Raw genomic sequence first — 23036 nt, 5'->3', positions numbered from 1 at the left:
AGCAAACAAGTGCCGATCAACGATAGAGCAGCACTCTATCAGTTATCGAGCCTATTGGACTGTGTAAAAGGGCCTTACATTTGCAAACAAATAGATGCAACCATTTTTATTACTAATCTATGTTTTTTTCATGGATGTAATAGTTTAAAATTACATGAAATACATCCCAAAAACTTTTTATGCAGGGATTAACCTGTTTTACTTTCATTCTTATATTTGAACACCAAATCCACTTAACCAATAAGAACTAAACCAGTTAGAAAACATTAAAAAAGCAATAACTAATACAGCTTTTAGTAATTCCTTCTAAGTTCATACGGTCCCCACACTGTATTGGCATCATCCTTTGGCCAAGAATTGTCTTGCAGAGAATTTGTCTCAGTGGAGTCCTCTGGGGAAAGATGATGAGCCATTTTGGGGGTCACTTCATTGGGCACTGTCATAAAGGGTGAGAATGTATATGAAGAAGTAGTTGGAAAGTTGGTGGAGTAATGAACATCATCGAGAGAGTGAAGTGAATAAGACTGTGTTCCTGGTGTTGTTGATGACCCTCTGCTTGAACTTCGATAGTGCACAGCTCCATTTTCAGAGGGCAGGCAACTTGTAGATGATGATACAGTTTGTGAAGCATCTGTACACAATCCATCCAGCTGGTTTATTGTGTCAGGGACAGTCTGCTCCCAAGACTCTCTCTAAGGGGATAAAATAGCCATGTACAGTATTAAGGCATAAAACATGGGTAATGTTTTTTTTAAATGATTGGATATTCTTATACTCAAACCAATATTTATATAGGTTCTGTTTTATTTTACTTCTATATGAAGTGACCAAAAATACATAATTCTAGCCTTTTTTTTACGTTTACACCATTGACCATGCGTTTTCAAACTTTTATTAGAGGAGGGGCTTATCCACATGTATTAGAATTTCTTTTTACATTTTTGTCAGGGCATTAACCCTGGGTCCATGAAAGAAAGGCTGGAGCAGCAGAGCACCGATAACATTGATCAATGCTGAGCCAAAGCTTAGCATTAAAAGGGCACTCTCCTTAAAACAAATTTTTGCTATTGCACTCCTTATGGCAAATAAAAAATATTTCTAATGTACTTTGTTTAAAAAAATGACGGTTTCTATATTTGTGTTTAAAAAGCTGCCACTCGGTGTCTCCCTACTTGTCCAGTGCACTTTTCCGCTATCTCTTGCACAGACTTTGGACTCCTGCTGGCCTTGCAGAAGTCCAAAAGCAGGGAATGCTGAGGGGTGTGTGTGTGGCCTTATCCAATCAGATCTCATCTCACACACTGAACTGCTCTGGGCTGTGTGTAGCTGAGTGAGGGAGGAAGTTCTCCCCTGTATGGCTTCAGATGATGTCACACCTACTAGGCAATCCCCTTTCCCAGTCTGTGAATATGACTGAGCAGAAAATACAGAGCAATATCGAGGTGGAAAACTAACAAATAATAAAAATAAAGGCAGGGAGTGGTTTATAATGATGGGGGGCAGTGAACTGGGAGGATTATAACATTTAACAAGATAATGAGAGGTACTCTTTAAACATTGTATGCAATCACAAGTTTCCATGTAATAGCCCCCTATGGGGACAAAAAAAAAAAAAAAAAGAAGGAAAAAGTGTAAAGAAAAAAAAGTTAATAAAAGTGAATTAACCCCTTCCCTAATACAATTTTTAATCACCTCCATTTTTTAAATAAAATAATGTAATAAAAAATAAACAAACATATGTGGTATAACTGTGGCCGTAAATGTCTGAACTTTTGAAATATAAGGTTATTTAAACCGCACGGTTGATGATGTACATGTAAAAAAATACCAGAGTCCAAAATTGTGCATTTTTGATCACTTAATATACCATAAACAAAATTAATAAAAAGCGATCAAAAAGTCCCATAAAAAAAAAATGTTACCGGTAAGCATTACAGATCATGGCACAAAAATGAGCTCTCATATAGCCCTGTATGCAGAAAAATAAAATAGTTATAGGGGTCAGAAGATGACATTTTTAAGCATACTAATTTTGGTGTATGTAGTTATAATTTTTTTTAAGTAGTAAAATAAAATAAAACCTATATAAATTGGGTATCCTTGTAATCATATGGACCTATAGAATAAAGATTAGGTGTCACTGTTATCGGAAAGTGCACTGCGTAGAAACAGAAGCCCCCAAAAGATACAAAATGGCGGGGTTTTTTTTCAATTTCACCCCACAAATATTTCTGTTTTGATTTTTAAGTAGATTTTGTTATAAAAATAAGTGATGTCATTACAAAGTACAATTGGTGACGCAAAAAACAAGCCCTTATATGGGTCTGTAGGTGCAAAATTGAAAGCGTTATCATTTTTAGATGGGGAGGAGGTAAAAAAGTGCAATAACTAAATTGGCCTGGTCCTTAAAGGGGTTATCCACCATAAGGTGATTTTAGTACATACCTGGCAGACAGTAATGGACATGTATAGGAAGGATCTGCGCTTGTCCTGGAGCTAAATGGCTATGTTGTGAGATTACCATAACACTGTGGCTAGCTTTTTGTGAACTTGTATTTCCTGTTTGACTTATGTTTTTTTTTTTACTACAAATCCCACAATGCCATTTTCCTCCCTCTCACACATCAGCCACCCCACCATTGAAACAAAAGACCTGTGGTTTTCAATCAGGGGGCCTACAGCTGTTGCATTAGTTGCAGATTGATCCCTCCACCCATTGAAGCAGACAGGCTCCCTGTCATCAGCTGACTAGTGAGGTCAGGTCTCGGCCGCATTGCAAGCTGGGAAAAATCCGAGACAACAGTCATTTTGTATGCTGGTAAAAATAAATAGTGGGGTGAAAATCACAGAAGAATTGTGAGAAAACCGTCACACATAGGTACAGACACTATATTATGAACTACACTAACTTTACGGCCCTTGTAGCATAGTCAAATAAAAAAAAATCCTGGAATACCCCTTTAAGGCCAAAATGGGTTTGGTCATTAAGGGGTTAAAGATGGATTTTCTTTAATTTTCGTCTGTTCCTAGCAGGATGAAGAGAGGTCTAGCATACATTTACAGACGACTGATTACTAGAGAGAGTTATAATCAAAGTCAACCTAAACTGAGATCAAAATGGGAAGAGAATTTAGAGCCATTGATGATTTAAAATGGTCTTAGATATTAGCAAATGTTAAACAAACATAATTCAATAATAATCATAGGCTTCCTCAAGAAAATTCACCAATTATATTACACACCCTTGACTTTACACAGAATTGGATGCAAGAATAATTTGGAATGTCCTAGTTGTAACAGAGAAAAAGCACGATTTATGCATTAAAGGGGTACTACGGTGAAAAACTTTTTTTTTTTTTAAATCAACTGGTGCGGGAAAGTTAAACAGATGTGTAAATTACTTCTATTAAAAAATCTTAATCCTTCCTGTACTTATTAGCTGCTGAATACTACAGAGGAAATTGTTTTCTTTTTGAAACATAGAACTGTCTGCTGACATCTTGAGCACAGTGCTCTCTGCTGACATCTCTGTCCATTTTATGAACTGTCCAGAACAGCATATGTTTGCTATGGGGATTTCCTTTTACCCTGGACAGTTCCTAAAAATGGACAGAGATGTCAGCAGAGAGCACTGTGCTCATGATGTCAGCAGACAGCTCTCTGTTTCAAAAAGAAAAGAATTTCCGCTGTAGTATTCAGCAGCTAATAAGTACAAGAAGGATTAAGATTTTTTAATAGAAGTAATTTACAAATCTGTTTAACTTTCTGGCACCAGTTGATTTAAAAAAAAAGTTTTTCACCGGAGTACCCCTTTAAACTGGGAGTGTCCAGTGATCCAAGGATACTGGTGGGAGATATACTCCCGGATTAAACACAAAATTTAGTCTGCTATTCCATTCACTGATAGACTGGCTATATCAGAAAATATAGGGCTCGATAACCAAAATGCTGCACTATTGGTAAAGTTTTTTTTTTTTATGTTATGTTGGTAATATTTGGGGCTTGTCTCACTCCTCACCCATTTTTTGTGGCAGAATTGTGAAATCTGATCAAGAAGGTCATGAAATCTGAATAGCTAACAGCTAAAGGAAAGAATGGAAGGAATAAGTCCCTGCTCAAAAAGAACTTAGGGTCCCTAGTCACAAAACTTTTTACGGTTTCTTGATATGTCCTTCCGTTCCTGAGAACTTGTCAGATGGGCTAAAACATAATTTAATTAATGGGAGATGAGCGGGATTATACAGTCAGAGGGTTTGTATTAGGCATACAATCCCCTGACTGTATAATCATGAACATCACCTGATACCTGGTGTACCAAAAAACTGTAAAAGGTGTAGGGCACCTAAAGCTATCCAATGATGTTAAAATCTGTGTTTTGAGGGGGTTGGCTACTGGTCCTTTGAGAAAATCTAGGGTGAATGGTTACTGGAATAAAAATTAAGTATCATTTTTTCCCCTCTTCTCTCTTCTCACCATTCCCAGGGCAAAATAGGGTATATAATGGAATAGTAGAGTGGAGGGTGGAGTGTATCCTGTGTGATTGAGTCTGACATTGATATCTTGTCTTTATGAGCTCGAGTAACAAAGAGAAAAAGGACCGGCTGTATCACATATAATAATCTATTATGTGGGTAAGGGGAAACGATTTGATATATCACTTGTTGCATTTAGGACTTAGAGAAGTGCAATGATGAGACCCCAACCCCTCTGTCTCTGCAAAGACAAAGGCATCATGGGAAATGTAAGTAAGAATAGGAAACCATATCAGTAAACAAATAGGAAGCAAGATGGCATACAATCCATGCTCTACTTGTAAGTATTATAGGGGAATATAACATTGAATGTATCAGAAAAATATATTGTCAATAGCCCACACACAAAAAAGTTATACAAATAAGTGATACGTATAGAAAATTCTTGACTGTTTGCTATTTCTTACCAATAAATAATGTGATGGGTCACCAGAGAAGTGAGGTAGAAGAGAAGGCAGTGATGAAGTGCTGAACAGTGAGCTACTTGCAGATGTTATTGATGGGCTCCTGTAGTCACCTATAGTATCCGAGAAATAGGGATCCAACAGTGGTGGGTAACTCTGTATGGATGCTGGCTCACATCCAATTGATTTTGAACCCAAAGATGAAGAGTAAATATCAGCCGAATATTGCTTCCCAGCATGAAAGTCAGATTCAGGAAGGAAAGATCTTCTTACTCCATAATATCCAGATAATACAGGAGAACCTAGAATATGTTACCAGCAGTTAGAAAATAGATCCAGCCCATATTCAAAGCAAAAAACATAGATAAAAAAAAACATAATATGCATAGTATGATGCAACTGGAGTTTTAGAGTCATACTCATGCACGGTCTTGCATTATTTCAGTACAACTATAAAGATTCCTATATTATTTTCTATATAGGCAGGGTATTCAAAGGGTTGTTCTAAGATTAAATATCCCACAAAACATAATTCTTAAATATTTTTTGAATAATAGAAAAAAAAAATGATGACGTTTATGTTTCCACCCTTAACCACTTAAGGGCCCAGGGCGTACCTGTACGTCCTGAGTCCTTTCCCTTTCTATAACACAGGGCCACAGTCGGGACCCGTGGCTAATAGTAATAGAATCATTGATCAATGTTATCCTATGGGATAACAATGATCAATGTAAAAGATCAGTGTGTGCAGTGTCATCATCCCCTATGGAGGCTATAACATTGCAAAAAAAAAAGTGAAAAGTTAATAAAGATAATTTAACCCCTTCCCTAATAAAAGTTTGAATCAAACAGTGTAAATAAAAATAAACATATGTGGTATTGACGCATGCGGAAATTACTGAATTATAAAGATATATAGTTAATTAAACCGCGCGGTCAATGGTGTACGCGCCCAAAAATTCCAAAGTCCAAAATAGCATATTTTTGGTCACTTTTTATATCATGAAAAAATGAATAAAAAGCGATGCAAAAGACGATCAATACGAAAATAATACCGCTAAAAACTTCAGATCACGGCGCAAAAAATTAGCCTTCATACCACCCCATACGCAGAAAAATAAAAAAGTTATAGGGAGGGATCAGAAGATGACAATTTTCAACATATACATTTTCCTGCATGTAGTTATGATTTTTCCAGAAGTACAACAAAATCAAACCTACATAAGTAGGGTATCATTTTAATCGTATGGACCTACAGAATAAAGTGATGGTGTCATTTTTACCAAAAAATTTACTGCGTAGAAACGGAAGCCCCCAAAATTTACAAAAGAGCGTTTTTTTCTTAAATTTTGTCGCACAATGATTTTTTTTCTGTTTCAACGTAGATTTTTTTGGGTAAAATGACTGATCTCATTACAAAGTAGAATTGGTGGCACAAAATATGTGGATATTTAGGTGCAAAATTTAAAGAATTATGATTTTTTGAATGTAAGGAGGAAAAAACTAAAGTGCAAAAATGGAAAAACTCTGGGTCCTTAAGGGTATAAATCTCTTTAAAAATGTCCACTTCATGGGTCCAGTACCAATAGCTACACATGCTCAAAGCAGCATAATACAGCCATCTGTATCCCATCTGCATTGTACTTAGGAAGCTAAAGGATTTCTGCTATTGTGCTGGCTTGTCCAGGCACTTACTGCAGCCAGGCCACCATTACTGCTCCTTCTTCCTGTTGTCTGGTCTAGAATTATTCCTCCATTTTCTTTTTTGTTTCCTCCTCTGTGGCTGTAGTTCTTGGTCTGCCCTATCGAGGACACTTGCATGTTCTGGCTTCAATTTAAATGGCCAGTGCATACCTCTCTAATGTGTCCTCCCTGACCATTGTGTACTACCAGTACCATCTCCTGTGTATAACCCAGACCTTAACCCTGTGCCACCTGCTACAACTCTTGATCGGACAGCTACCTTGCTGACTGTCTACCATCCACCAGACTATCCTCTGCCTGTGTCTCAAGTTCCTAGCAACAGGGCTGTCTGTCCTATTTAGCCAACTGATACCCATGCCAGGAGCTTCTGCATTCTGTAGTGGGATAAAAGGTTAAATTATAGAGGTCACTTTGACCAAAAAAGGTTTGGGTAACTTATCAGGTCCACATCTATTTCAGCGTTCCAAGGATCTAACTGAAAAGAATCCATCATAGCTGATATAGCTAAAAATTAGACACCGGTCCATAGCTAGGGTATGGGGAGTGAGGCACTGGCCTTGGGCGATGCTGGGATGAGATGCAGAGGTGCCTGCCCAACTCGTCCCCTTAAGTAAATAAGTAAAGATGCATACAATGTATGCATAACTACTCAGAATTGTACAGAGCCAAGGAGTCTGGCTATAAATGAAATGTACTACTCTTGTAGTGCACCACAGCGTTGCAGGGCTAATGCTTCACATGATAATCTCACTGCACGCAGCCTGCATGAAAAGTCCTGCACCACTTCAAGTGACAGAGTAAAGGATGGAGATGACCTGGCCTCAGAAGTGGATAAAAGGTTAGTCAAATTATTATTATTATTTTTGGTTGGGACCTATTGGGGGAATTACTTAATGGGGGTTTCTACCTAACAGAGGGGATAACCTACCCACTTACTGAAGGCTTCTGCCTAATAGAAGAGGGGGAATAACCTACTCTCCTACTGGGAACTTTTACCGAATAGAGAAGGGGGAATCACCTACCTACCTACTGGGGACTTCTACCTAATAGGAGGGATTACCTAATGGGGGGGTTCTACCTAATAGGAGAGGGGGATTACCTACCTACCAACTGGGAGCTTTTACCTAATATGGAAGTGTTAATTACCTACCTACATTGAACTTCTACCTAACAGAGGAGAGGGAATTAACTACCTACCTTCTAGGGGCCTCTACCTAATAGGTGGGTTATCTACCTACTCACTGGGGACATCTACTTAATACAGGATTACCTACCTACTGGGGACTTCCCCCTAATTGGGAAAGGGATTACCTACCTACCTACTAGGGACTTCTACCTAATAGGAAAGGAGGAATTACCTACCTACCTACTGGGGACTTCTACCTAATAAGTGATCAGGGAATTACCAACCTACTAGGGTCTTCTATCTAATAGGGGAGTTGCCTACCTACCAGTGGCTTCTACCTAGGAGGGGGGAGATTACCCACCTTCCTGCCTACTGAGGGAATCTGTCTTATAAGAGGGTAACCTACCTACTTGGGAAAATGATTACCTACCTAATTACAGGTGACTTCTACCTAATAGGAGAGCAGAAATACCTACCTACTGGGGCCTTCTACCTAATGTGAGGATTACCTACCAAGGGCTTTTACCTAATGGGAGGATTACCTACTGTGGGCTTTTACCTGATTGAGGGGATTACCTATTTACTGGGGGTAACTACCTAATAGGGGGAATTTCCTACTTACTAAGAACATATACTTAATAAGGGGCAATTTTTGTCTCTGGTGCAAAAAGAGGCTATCTACTGCTCTGAGAATGCATGATCTTAGTGCGAATACATGCAATGATAGTTGAAAGATTTTTAGTAGTAACCATAAAAAAAATAATCATCATACTTTATTTTTAATACATTGTAAATAAAATGCTTTGTTTAAGAAGTACAGAAGATTGTAGTCATAGAAATAAAATTAAATAAAGAACATTTTGAGGTCAGATTTTTGCCAGAGACCATACAAACTTTGATTTATATTATCTTGAAGAAAATACTTACTTGACATTTGGACAAATGGAGTCTGGGAAACATTGGTACTGCCCTGGAATTGAAAGACATGTTTCAAACATTTAATTCCTGCAGCAATCCAAGTTTAAAACAAAATTCTAAAACACGCAATAGATCAGCTCATTCCCAAATTCCACAGAAAATATGTAAAATATTAGCAATTTGCTCGTATCTATGAAAATATGGAAAAATGTGAAGGGCCTTCAACATTAATTTCATATCCCATTACATGACTGTATAAGGACCATTCAACTGCTTTAGCCACTTGGACAGAGAAAACATGGCTCCCATGTGTCAATATCTTTTTGCTTGTGATGTGTCCTTTTGACTTTTATCACCTTTGATCAGTCAAGTTAGCACTTTTTAGGCCATAGGTTTTCTATGAGCCTATATACAGATCAAGCTCGGGCGCAGCGCTAATTTATAAAAATAGCAGGATGCTATGCACAAACCTTAGTGACAGCAGCAACAACTGTTTTGCGTTACAGAAATGCTTTGTCAAGCTTCACTTGAATTTGTACTTACATATCTATGGGGTCACAAAAATAGATGCTCCAGCAACTCCCAATTCAAAAACCTCATCTATTTATAGCATCAACAAAAGTAAACTCATTGCATAATTTTAATAAGCACTGTCAGATTCAAAAACTTGTTATTTTTTACTTGAACCTTTGTAATATACTTCATGAGAAAAATTGATTTCTTTTTTTAATGAAATCATGGCTTATAAATGAAAGGCTATATCCAAGCTGAAGCACCGGCATGGACAATGTCCAATAAGTGGGGGTGGGCTAGCACTCCTCTGTCTGATAGAACAGGAGAAAGCACAGAGGAGTCCTATCAGAGAGGAGAGAGCACAGAGCAGTCCTATCAGACAGGAGAGAACACAGAGGAGTCCTATCAGACAGGAGAGATCACAGAGGAGTCCTATCAGACAGGAGAGAGCACATAGGAGTACTATCATACAGTAGAGAGCACAGGGGACTCCTATCAGACAGGGGAGGGCACAAAAGAGTACTAGCAGACAGGAGTGAGCACAGAGGAGTACTAGCAGACAGGAGAGAGCACAGAGGAGTACTATAAGACAGGAGAGAGCACAGAGGAGTACTATCAGACAGGAGAGAGCACAGAGGAGATCAGACAGGAGAGAGCACAGAGGAGTCCTATCAGACAGGAGAGAACACAGAGGAGTCCTATCAGACAGGAGAGATCACAGAGGAGTCCTATCAGACAGGAGAGAGCACAGAGGAGTACTATCAGACAGGAGAGGGCACAGAGGAGTACTATCAGACAGGAGAGAGCACAGAGGAGTACTATCAGACAGGATTGAGCACAGAGGAGTACTATCAGACAGGAGAGAGCACAGAGGAGTACTATAAGACAGGAGAGAGCCCAGAGGAGTACTATCAGACAGGTGAGAACACATAGGAGTACTATCATAAAGGAGAGAGCACAGAGGAGTACCATCAGACAGGAGAGAGCACAGAGGAGTACTATTAGACGAGAGAGCACAGAGGAGTACCATCAGACAGGGGAGAGCACAAAGGAGTACCATCAGACAGGAGAGAACACAGATGAATACCATCAGACAGGGGAGAGCACAAAGAAGTACTATTAGACAGGAGAGAGCACAGAGGAGTCCTATCAGACGGGAGAGCACAAAGGAGTACTATCAGACAGGAGAGAGCACAGATGAGTACCATCAGACAGGAGAGAGCACAGAGGAGTACTATCAGACAGGAGAGAGCACAGACGAGTACTATCAGACAGGAGAGGGCATAGAGGAGGGAGCACAGAGGAGTACCATCAGACAGGGGAGAGCACAAAGGAGTACTAGCAGACAGGTTTGAGCACAGGAGTACTATCAGACAGGATAGAGCACAGAGGAGTACTATCAGACAGGAGAGAGCACAGAGGAGTACTATCATACAGGAGAGAGCACAGGGGACTCCTATCAGACAGGGGAGGGCACAAAAGAGTACTAGCAGACAGGAGTGAGCACAGAGGAGTACTATCAGACAGGAGAGAGCACAGAGGAGTACTATAAAACAGGAGAGAGCACAGAGGAGTACTATCAGACAGGAGAGAGCACAGAGGAGTACTATCAGACAGGAGAGGGCACAGAGGAGTCCTATCAGACAGGAGGGAGCAAAGAGGAGTCCTATCAGACAGGAGAGAGCACAGAGGAGTACTATCAGACAGGAGAGAGCACAGAGGAGTACTATCAGACAGGAGAGAGCACAGAGGAGTACTATAAGACAGGAGAGAGCACAGAGGAGTACTATCAGACAGGAGAGAGCACAGAGGAGTACTATAAGACAGGAGAGAGCACAGAGGAGTACTATCAGACAGGAGAGGGCACAGAGGAGTCCTATCAGACAGGAGAGAGCACATAGGAGTACTATCAGACAAGAGAGAGCACAGAGGAGTACTATAAGACAGGAGAGAGCACAGAGGAGTACTATCAGACAGGAGAGAGCACAGAGGAGTACTATCAGACAGGAGAGAGCACAGAGGAGTACTATAAGACAGGAGAGAGCACAGAGGAGTACTATCAGACAGGAGAGGGCACAGAGGAGTCCTATCAGACAGGAGAGAGCACAGAGGAGTCCTATCAGACAGGAGAGAGCACAGAGGAATACTATTAGACAGGAGAGAGCACAGAGGAGTACTATCAGACAGGAGAGAACACAGAGGAGTACCATCAGACAGGGGAGAGCACAAAGGAGTACTATTAGACAGGAGAGAGCACAGAGGAGTCCTATCAGACAGGGGAGAGCACAAAGGAGTGCTATCAGACAGGAGAGAGTACAGAGGAGTCCTACCAGTCAGACGAAAGCACAGAGGAGTGCTATTAGACAGTAGAGAGCACAGAGGAGTACTATCAGACAGGAAAGAGGGCACAGAGGAGTCCTATCAGACAGAAGAAAGCACAGAGGAGTCCTATCAGACAGGAGAGAGCACAGAGGAGTACTATCAGACAGGAAAGAGGGCACAGAGGAGTCCTATCAGACAGAAGAAAGCACAGAGGAGTCCTATCAGACAGGAGAGAGCACAGATGAGTGCTAGTCCATCCTCACTTACTGGACTTTGTCCATACCTGTGCGAAATTCTTTTTTTATTAAGTATTTTAGAAAGGTTAATGTTTCGCCAATATGTACAACATATAAAAAGTTTTTGTATCTGATAGAGCCTATTTCAACAAAACGTTGCCATGCATTAACATATGTTGTTGCAATAAAGAAGTTATTAGTTACTGGAACATCCTTTTTATGATACTTGGATTTACCTGAGGGGGTTGCCTTCTTGCACCCATCTCCTAAGACTCTATGGCCAGCCTGCTATCACATAGCATGCTACAGACAATACCTGCAAGCATCTTTCCAGGAATTTAATGGGTTATCTTGGGATTTAAAAAAAAAAATTATCTGTAACTAGGGAGGGGTAAAAATAAAAAAGAACCTATACCCACTTGCCTGGAACCCCTCACAACTGCCGCTTCCAGTCCTAGTATTCTCCATTGTTGCTGATCTGTCACCTCAGCAGAAACTGATTACATGGCAGCAACTTAATGCATTTAGATCATTAATAAAAAGAATATATAGACACGGCACTCACCATCTGTTGACTGCTGCCTCTTTCTTTATTAAAGGTGGTGCATACACTAACATGCAGACAGACAGCAGGGGTGTTTGATAGGACAGCTGTTTCCTCCATCAACATGCACTTCCTATAGCTGCACTTCCCAAGCATTAGCTAGAGGAAATGCATGTTGATGCACGAAACAGCTATCCCACCAAATGCCCCACTACATGTAAGTGTATTTACCATCTTTAATTTAAAAAAAAGTATGCTGTCCATAAGTGCTGCATTTATATTTTCGATGTATTGTTGGTGTTACGAATACTTTACCTGATGCTGGGCACAACCACAGACTGAAGCACAGGTGCAAATGGGAACCAGCATGTCCCCATAGTAGGCGTGGACTGAGATATAAGTGGTGCCAGTTCTCAACTCTGTGTATATCAATTCATTTAGTCATGTGGACGTGACCAAGAAAATTGGTAACTTTTAATGTGATATGTGTTACGCCGAGCGCTCCGGGTCCCCGCTCCTCCCCGGAGCGCTCGCTACACTCTCCTCACTGCAGCGCTCCGGTCAGATCCACTGACCCGGGGCGCTGCGATACCGCCTCCAGCCGGGATGCGATTCGCGATGCGGGTAGCGCCCGCTCGCTATGCGCACCCCGGCTCCCGTACCTGACTCGCTCTCCGTCAGTCCTGTCCCGGCGCGCGCGGCCCCGCTCCCTAGGGCGCGCGCGCGCCGGGTCTTTGCGATTTAAAGGGCCACTGCGCCGCTGATTGGCGCAGTGGTTCCAATTAGTGTTATCACCTGTGCACTTCCCTATATCACCTCACTTCCCCTGCACTTCCTTGCCGGATCTTGTTGCCATCGTGCCAGTGAAAGCGTTTCCTTGTGTGTTCCTAGCCTGTGTTCCAGACCTCCTGCCGTTGCCCCTGACTACGATCCTTGCTGCCTGCCCCGACCTTCTGCTACGTCCGACCTTGCTTCTGTCTACTCCCTTGTACCGCGCCTATCTTCAGCAGCCAGAGAGGTTGAGCCGTTGCTAGTGGATACGACCTGGTCACTACCGCCGCAGCAAGACCATCCCGCTTTGCGGCGGGCTCTGGTGAAAACCAGTAGTGACTTAGAACCGATCCACTAGCACGGTCCACGCCAATCCCTCTCTGGCACAGAGGATCCACTACCTGCCAGCCGGCATCGTGACAATATGGTTGTTGGCGCCAGGAAGGCCAGTCTGAGTATTTTAAGAACTGTGATCTACTGGGATTTTCTTGCACAATCATCTCTAGGGTTTACAGAGAATGGCCCAAAAAGAAAGAAAAAATAACAAGAGGGCGGCAGTTTGTGCACAACATGTTGACCTTCAAAGCATATGGGCTACAGCAGCAGAAGACCACACCTGTCAGTCAACTAAGAACAGGAAACTGAGGCAACAGTTCTCACAGGCTCAGCAAAATTGGACAATGGAAGACTTGAAGAACATTGCCTGGTCTGATGAGTCTTGATTCAAGCTGAAGCATTTAGATGTCATGGTCAGAATTTGGCGTAAGCAACATGAAAGTGGATCCATTATGTATGAACAGTTTAGGCTGTTAACATTGTAATGGTATGGGGGACATGTTCTGAGCAAACTTTGTGCTCCTCAACCTACCTAAGTATCATTGCTGAATGATGACCATGTCCTTCCAGCAAATAATGGACCATTTCACGAAGCTCAAATACCCTCAAACTGGTTTCTTGAACATGACAATATGTTCTCTCTACTCCAAGGGCCTCCATAGTCACCAGACCTCAATTCAATAGATATCCTTTGGGATGTGGTGGAACAGGAGATTCAGCCAACAAATCTACAGCAACCACGTGATGCCATCATGTCCATATAGGCCAAAAACTTTAAGGAATATAGAAAGTTGTAGAAATTGTGCCAAAAAGAATAAAGGCAGTTCTGAAGAAAAAAGGGGTCCAACCTTCTACTAGCAAACTATAAAGGTGTACTGTACCTAATAAATTAGCCAGCTGCATGGTTTATTACTATTGTTATTGAATGCTTATCAAATCATGTAAAATTTGACCTATTACTAGTTGTGACATTATGTCCAATTTGCTTTTTTTTCTCCCTTTTTTGGTTTACTTCCAATACACACTAAGGGGATAAACATGTTTATAGCAAAACATGCGTTACTGCAATCCTTTTCTGTGAGAAATACTTCATTTTCTTGAAAAATTTCAGGGGTACCAACATTTACATCCATGACTGTAGGAGCCCAAACAAAAATACCTACAAGAAAAACTTCACAAGACAAATGTATCCTATTGTCTAATAATTTGGCAAACACCAATGGCAAGGATAGACAACAAGACCAGCAGCCTTAACTTCAACCTTTTACGTAGTCTTTAAAGACACTGGGGATGACGGACTATATCATTTTTGCATACGGCAAACAGCGAGTTCCTGCTGTGTATAGCAGACAAATTCAGAGGTAAAAATTTGAATGTCATTTGCCCATCCGAGGTTTCCTCTAGAGCAGCAGCTGTCCAGAGAGGAGAAATCTTGTATGGATGCAGATGCTTCAGAAGAAGCGTGTTTACCAGTTGGCAGGCATTAAAAAGCCGATGAAAGATGAAGTAAGGGTTCTCTGCAACAATACAACAGCCACTAGAATAGGCAGAGAACCTGCTTTTCGTTTCTATGCAGCGCTGAAAAATTTCACACTTACAACCAAGGTTTTCTTTAAAATGAACACGTAGCAATTTCAAGCACTATGAACAATCTATTTCCAGGGGTTTAACAGTGTTTAGCCTTGTCTAAGATGATAAATATAACAATAGCTTCAAAGAGTAAAGGAAGATAAATTATGGGTCCACAATCATATAGCTTATAGGAATTAAAAGCTTTAGTTTACGTGTAAATTCAGCTGCATTGCTTTTATTAAAGGGGCTGTATAGGAAATGTGAAAAGTATTGCTTTCTTTTTGCAGTATTCCGGTACACTTTGCATTTGTTGTAGTTGGTTGAGCAAAGACCATGCTGTCAGAACTTGTTGATCAAGTGTGAATAGCTACTTGAATTGCCATTTATATAACACCTTAAAGGGGTATTCCAGGAAAAAACTTTTTTATATATATCAACTGGCTTCAGAAAGTTAAACAGATTTGTAAATTACTTCTATTAAAAAATCGTAATCCTTTCAGTGCTTATGAGCTTCTGAAGTTAAGGTTGTTCTTTTCTGTCTAAGTTCTCTCTGATGACACGTGTCTCGGGAAACACCCAGTTTAGAAGCAAATTCCCATAGCAAACCTCTTCTAAACTGGGCGTTTCCCGAGACACATGTCATCAGAGAGAACTTAGACAGAAAAGAACAACCTTAACTTCAGAAGCTCATAAGTACTGAAAGGATTAAGATTTTTTAATAGAAGTAATTTACAAATCTGTTTAACTTTCTGGAGCCAGTTTATATATATATATATAAAAAAGTTTTTCTTGGATAACCCCTTTAAGGACCCAGCCCATTTTCACCTTAAGGACTGGGGCATTTTTTGCACATCTGACGTGACCACCACTGTCAGTTAAAGTATTAATAACTCTGGGATACTTTTACTTTTCATTCTGATTCCGAGAATGTTTTTTCATTACATATTGTACTTTATGTTAGTAGTAAAGCTTTATCGATACTTGCATAATTTTTTCGTGAAAAATTTCAAAATTTGATGGAAATTTTGAAAATTTAGCATTTTTTTTTTTAACTTTGAAGCTCTCTGCTTGTAAGGAAAATAGACATACCAAATAAAATATATATTGATTTGCATATACAATATGTCTACTTCATGTTTGCATGATAAAGTATACATGTTTTTACTTTTGGAAGACATCAGAGGGCTTCAAAGTTCAGCAGCAATTTTCCAATTTTTCACAAAATTTTCAACATCGGAATTTTTCAGGGACCAGTTCAGTTTTGAAGTGGATTTGAAGGGCCTTCATATTAGAAATACCACATAAATGACCCCATTATAAAAACTGCAACCCTCAAAGTATCCAAAATGACATTCAGTAAGTGTGTTCACCCTTTAGGTGTTTCACAGGAATAGCAGCAAAGGGCTGCTATTCAGAAAATTCAAAATCTTAATTTTTAACACTCACATGTTCTTGCAGACCCAGTTTTTGAATTTAACAAGGGGTAAAAGGAGAGAAATCACCCTAAAATTTGTAACCCAATTTCTCAGAAGGAAAAGAGCGACAAAAGGATTTTGGAGAGTGAATTTTTCTGAAATGGTTTTTGGAGGGCATGTCACATTTTAGAAGCCCCTATGGTGCCAGAACAGCAAAAAAAATAAATACACCCCTCAAGGAACGTAACAAGGGGTCCAGTGAGCCTTAACACCCCACAGGTGTTTGACGACTTTTTGTTACAGTCGGATTTGTAAATGACATTTTTTTTTCACTAAAATGCAGTTTTTTCCCCAAATTTAAAATTTTTACACCAGCATTTTAGTTAAAATTCTTTTCATTTTTTTCATTTGCCCATCCAACTTTAATGAAAATTTGTCAAACACCTGTGGGGTGTTACGGCTCACTATACCCCTTACGTTCCATGAGGGGTGTAGTTTCCAAAATTGGGTCACACGTGGGTATTTATTTTTTTGCGTTTGTCAGAACTACTGTAAAATCATCTAACCCTGTTTAAATCACCAATTTAGACCTGAAATCTCACTCCTGAGCCTTGTTGTGCGTCCGCACATTTTTTTACACTATCAGGCTGGTCTAGACGCCAACTTTTCCTTTTCATAAGGCGGTAAAAGTAGAAAATTTGTAACACAATTGCTCCTGAGTATACCCCATATGTGTCCCTAAACTGTTTCCTTGAAATGCTCCGAAGTGAGAGAGCTCCATGCGCATTTGAGAACTAAATTAGGGATAGCATAGGGGTGGACATAGGGGTATTCTACTTCAGTGACTCCCAAACAGGGTCCCTCCAGCTGTTTTTTTAAATCACAGCATGCCTGGACAGTCAGTCGCTGTCCGGAAATGCTGGGAGTTGTTGTTTTGCAACAGCTGGAGGCTCTGTTTTGGAAACACTGCCGTATGATATGTTTTTCATTTTTATTGGGGGGGGGGCAGTGTAAGGGGGTGTATATGTAGTATTTTATCCTTTATTACGTGTTAGTGTAGTGTAGTAGGGGTACAATTGCACAGGCGGAGGTCTTTAAGGTGAGTTTTCCGCTAGGAGTTTGCGCTGCGGCGGAAAATTTGCCACAGCTCAAACTTGAAGTGGGAAACTCCCTGTAAACCCGCCCGTGTTTACGTACCCTGTACATTCACATGGGGGGGAACCTTCAGCTGTTGCAAAACTACAACTCCCAGCATGCACTGAAAGACCGTGCATGCTGGGAGTTGTACTTTTGCAACAGCTGGAGGCACACTGGTTGGAAAACCTTCAGTTAGGTTCTGTTACCTAACTCCGTATTTTCCAACCAGTGACCCTCCAGCTGTTGCAAAACTACAACTCCCAGCATGTACTGATCGCCGAAGGGCATGCTGGGAGATGTAGTTATGCAACAGCTGGAGGTACGCAACTACAACTCCCAGCATGGCGAGACAGCCGTTTGCTGTTCATGCATGTTGGTAGTTGTTGTTTTGCAAGATCTAAAGGGCCACAGTTTAGAGACCACTGCACAGTGATCTCCAAACTGTAGCCCTCCAACTGTTGCAAAACTACAAATCCCAGTATGACCAAACAGCAAACAGCTGTCTGGGCATGCTGGGAGTTGTAGTTTTGCAACATCTGGAAGGCTACAGTTTAGAGACCACTATACAGTGGTCTCCAAACTGTAGCCCTTCAGATGTTGCTAGACAACAACTAATTGGCTTCCGTAGTTTCAGGATTGCCACACCAGTGAGAAGATTGCTGCCCTCTGTTACTGATCGCCACCAGTTATTGGACCTCTACCACCGCTGCCAGTCACAGGACCGTTCCCCCATTCTGCCCTGACTACCATGGGTGGGCAGAACAGGGGAACCGAACTTTAACCCCCCCACCCCTGATCTGCTATTGGTCGGCCTATTCTGACCGACCAATGGCATGGTTAGGAGGGGTTAGGAGGGATTCCAGCTGGCCATCTGTGTAACATCTGTATCCTCATGCTGCACTCCAAAAACAGAGCCACACGTCCAATCCACACAGGTTGAATGTGCTATCCCAGCTCAGCCCTGTTCACTTCAGGGGAGCACAGCTGAGATATTGGACATAGCTGTCACGATTCGGCTTGCGGGTTGTGGATCCGCTGTGTCAGCGAGGGATTGGCGTGGACCGTGCTAGTGGACCGGTTCTAAGAGGCTACTGGTTTTCACCAGAGCCCGCCGCAAAGCGGGATGGTCTTGCTGCGGCAGTAGCAACCAGGTCGTATCCACTAGCAACGGCTCAACCTCGCTGACTGCTGAGAAGGCGTGGGACAGAAGGACTAAGGCAGAGGCAAGGTCAGACGTAGCAGAAGGTCGGGGGCAGGCGGCAAGGTTCGTAGTCAGGATGGATAGCAGAAGTTCAGGTACACAGGCTTTGGACACACTAAACACTTTCACTGGCACAAGGCAACGAGATCCGGCAAGGGAGTGCAAGGGAGGAGATCAGATATAGCCAGGGAGCAGATGGAAGCCAATTAAGCTAATTGGGCCAGGCACCAATCATTGGTGCACTGGCCCTTTAAGTCTCAGAGAGCTGGCGCGCGCGCGCCCTAGAGAGCGGAGCCGCGCGCGCCAGCACAAGAAAGCAGGGGACCGGGACGGGTAAGTGACCTTGGATGCGATTCGCGAGCGGGCGCGTCCCGCTGTGCGAATCGCATCCCCGACGGCCATGACAGTGCAGCGCTCCCGGTCAGCGGGACTGACCGGGGCGCTGCAGGGAGAAAGACGCCGTGAGCGCTCCGGGGAGGAGCGGGGACCCGGAGCGCTAGGCGTAACAGTACCCCCCCCCTTAGGTCTCCCCTTTTTTTTGTCCGGTAACTGCCTCCCCTGGGATGAGGACACCGGGAAAGAATGGAGGGTTTCCTCAACGGCAGGCAGTACAGCAGGAGTTGGAATGGGGTGGGAGGGCAGAGGGTGAAGCTTGGCACGGGGCAGGGTGACACAAGGACGGGAGCCATGAGGAGGCACAGAGGCTTGCCTGACGGGACTGGGAGGGGGGGAGAGGCACTTCCTAAGGCAGGCAGAGTCCCAGTTCTTGATCTCCCCGGTGGTCCAATCAAGGGTGGGAGAATGAAGCCGGAGCCATGGCAGACCGAGGAGGACCTCAGAGGTACAGTTGGGGAGAACGAAGAGCTCAATCCTTTCGTGGTGGGGTCCAATACACATCAGGAGGGGTTCTGTGCGGTAACGCACGGTGCAATCCAGTCTGACTCCATTGACCGCGGAAATGTAGAGCGGCTTGACGAGACGGGTCACCGGGATGCTGAATTTATTCACAAACGACTCCAAAATAAAATTACCAGAGGCACCAGAGTCCAAGCAGGCCACGGCTGAGAGGGAGGAGTTGGCTGAAGGAGAAATCCGCACGGGCACCGTGAGACGTGGAGAAGCAGACTTGGAACCAAGAGACGCCACACCCACGTGAGCTGGGTGCGTGCGTGCGTTTCCCAGACGTGTGTCACGATGCCGGCTGGCAGGTAGTGGATCCTCTGTGCCAGAGAGGGATTGGCGTGGACCGTGCTAGTGGACCGGTTCTAAGCCACTACTGGTTTTCACCAGAGCCCGCCGCAAAGCGGGATGGTCTTGCTGCGGCGGTAGTGACCAGGTCGTATCCACTAGCAACGGCTCACCTCTCTGGCTGCTGAAGATAGGCGCGGTACAAGGGAGTAGGCAAAAGCAAGGTCGGACGTAGCAGAAGGTCGGGGCAGGCAGCAAGGATCGTAGTCAGGGGCAACGGCAGAAGGTCTGGAAACACAGGCAAGGAACACACAAGGAACGCTTTCACTGGCACTAAGGCAACAAGATCCGGCAAGGGAGTGCAGGGGAAGTGAGGTGATATAGGGAAGTGCACAGGTGAACACACTAATTGGAACCACTGCGCCAATCAGCGGCGCAGTGGCCCTTTAAATCGCAGAGACCCGGCGCGCGCGCGCCCTAGGGAGCGGGGCCGCGCGCGCCGGGACAGAACAGACGGAGAGCGAGTCAGGTAGGGGAGCCGGGGTGCGCATCGCGAGCGGGCGCTACCCGCATCGCGAATCGCATCCCGGCTGGCAGCGGAATCGCAGCGCCCCGGGTCAGAGGACGTGACCGGAGCGCTGCCGCGGGGAGAGTGAAGCGAGCGCTCCGGGGAGGAGCGGGGACCCGGAGCGCTCGGCGTAACAGTACCCCCCCCCTTGGGTCTCCCCCTCTTCTTAGAGCCTGAGAACCTGAGGAGCAGACTTTTGTCTAGGATGTTGTCCTCAGGTTCCCAGGATCTCTCTTCAGGACCACAACCCTCCCAGTCCACTAAAAAAAAATTTTTCCCTCTGACCTTTTTGGCAGCTAAAATTTCTTTGACCGAGAAGATGTCCGAGGAGCCGGAAACAGGAGTGGGAGGAACAGATTTGGGAGAAAAACGGTTGAGGATGAGTGGTTTGAGAAGAGAGACGTGAAAGGCATTAGGGATACGAAGAGAGGGAGGAAGAAGAAGTTTATAAGAGACAGGATTAATTTGACACAAAATTTTGAAAGGACCAAGATAGCGTGGTCCCAACTTGTAGCTAGGGACACGGAAGCGGACATATTTAGCGGAGAGCCATACCTTGTCTCCAGGGGAAAAAACGGGGGGAGCTCTTCTTTTCTTATCCGCGAACTTCTTCATGCGTGATGAAGCCTGTAAGAGAGAATTTTGGGTCTCTCTCCATATGATGGAAAGGTCACGAGAAATTTCATCCACAGCGGGCAGACCAGAGGGCAAGGGAGTAGGGAGGGGGGGAAGAGGGTGACGGCCGTACACCACGAAAAATGGGGATTTGGAGGAAGACTCAGAGACCCTGAAGTTATACGAGAATTCGGCCCATGGGAGGAGATCTGCCCAGTCATCCTGGCGGGAGGAAACAAAATGTCGCAAATAATCACCCAAGATCTGGTTAATCCTTTCTACTTGTCCATTGGACTGGGGATGATATGCAGAAGAAAAATTTAATTTAATCTTGAGTTGTTTACAGAGAGCCCTCCAGAATTTAGACACGAATTGGACGCCTCTATCCGAGACAATCTGCGTAGGCAACCCGTGAAGACGAAAAATGTGTACAAAAAATTGTTTAGCCAACTGAGGCGCAGAAGGAAGACCAGGAAGAGGGATGAAATGTGCCATTTTGGAGAATCGATCAACGACCACCCAAATAACAGTGTTGCCACGGGAAGGGGGTAAATCAGTAATAAAATCCATACCAATCAGAGACCAAGGCTGTTCGGGGACAGGCAGAGGATGAAGAAAACCAGCGGGCTTCTGGCGAGGAGTCTTATCCCGGGCACAGATAGTGCAGGCTCGCACAAAGTCCACAACATCCGTCTCCAGAGTCGGCCACCAATAGAAGCGGGAGATGAGTTGCACAGATTTCTTGATACCCGCATGACCTGCGAGATGGGAGGAGTGACCCCATTTGAGGATTCCGAGGCGTTGGCGAGGAGAAACAAAGGTCTTTCCTGGAGGAGTCTGCCTGATGGAGGCAGGAGAAGTGGAGATCAGGCAGTCAGGTGGAATGATGTGTTGCGAAGAGAGTTCAACTTCTGAGGCATCCGAGGAACGAGAGAGAGCATCGGCCCTAATGTTCTTATCGGCAGGACGAAAGTGAATCTCAAAATTAAATCGGGCAAAGAACAGAGACCACCGGGCCTGGCGAGGATTCAGCCGTTGGGCAGACTGGAGGTAGGAGAGGTTCTTGTGGTCGGTGTAGATAATAACAGGAGAACTTGATCCCTCCAGCAGATGCCTCCATTCCTCAAGTGCTAATTTAATGGCTAGAAGCTCTCGATCCCCGATGGAGTAGTTCCTCTCCGCTGGAGAGAAGGTCCTAGAGAAAAAACCACAAGTGACAGCATGCCCGGAAGAATTTTTTTGTAGAAGAACAGCTCCAGCTCCCACTGAGGAGGCATCAACCTCCAATAGGAAGGGTTTGGAAGGGTCGGGTCTGGAGAGGACGGGAGCCGAAGAAAAGGCAGACTTGAGTCGTTTAAAGGCGTCTTCTGCTTGAGGAGGCCAGGACTTGGGATCAGCATTTTTTTTGGTTAAAGCCACGATAGGAGCCACAATGGTAGAAAAATGTGGAATAAATTGCCTGTAATAATTGGCGAACCCCAAAAAGCGTTGGATAGCACGGAGTCCGGAGGGGCGTGGCCAATCTAAGACGGCAGAGAGTTTGTCTGGATCCATCTGTAGTCCCTGGCCAGAGACCAAATATCCTAGAAAAGGAAGAGATTGGCATTCAAACAGACATTTCTCAATTTTGGCATAGAGTTGGTTGTCACGAAGTCTCTGAAGAACCATACGGACATGCTGGCGGTGTTCTTCTAGATTGGCAGAAAAAATTAGGATATCGTCCAGATATACAACAACACAGGAGTATAACAGATCACGAAAAATTTCATTGACAAAGTCTTGGAAGACGGCAGGGGCGTTGCACAGTCCAAAGGGCATGACCAGATACTCAAAGTGTCCATCTCTGGTGTTAAATGCCGTTTTCCACTCGTCCCCCTCTCTGATGCGGATGAGGTTATAGGCGCCTCTTAAGTCCAATTTAGTGAAGATGTGGG

At 43.6% G+C, this 23036-nt stretch overlaps 1 protein-coding gene across 1 annotated transcript in view; it reads right to left on the bottom strand.

The window, feature by feature from the left end:
* Nucleotides 1-234: 234 nt before the first annotated feature.
* The window catches only part of POU2AF2 (POU class 2 homeobox associating factor 2), a 56961-nt gene continuing 34159 nt past the window's right edge, over nucleotides 235-23036 (bottom strand). Inside the window, exons 7-9 of the mRNA XM_056541716.1 lie at nucleotides 8694-8736; nucleotides 4940-5238; nucleotides 235-692 (exon numbers count right to left, since the gene is read on the bottom strand). Of these exons, the coding sequence (XP_056397691.1) occupies nucleotides 294-692; nucleotides 4940-5238; nucleotides 8694-8736 (741 nt within the window). The 3' untranslated portion in view covers nucleotides 235-293. The remainder of the gene's footprint in view (nucleotides 693-4939; nucleotides 5239-8693; nucleotides 8737-23036) is intronic.

Source organism: Hyla sarda, chromosome 10, assembly GCF_029499605.1.
Source record: "Hyla sarda isolate aHylSar1 chromosome 10, aHylSar1.hap1, whole genome shotgun sequence".
NCBI lineage: Eukaryota > Metazoa > Chordata > Amphibia > Anura > Hylidae > Hyla > Hyla sarda.
This window is presented reverse-complemented; position numbering and strand designations above follow the sequence as displayed.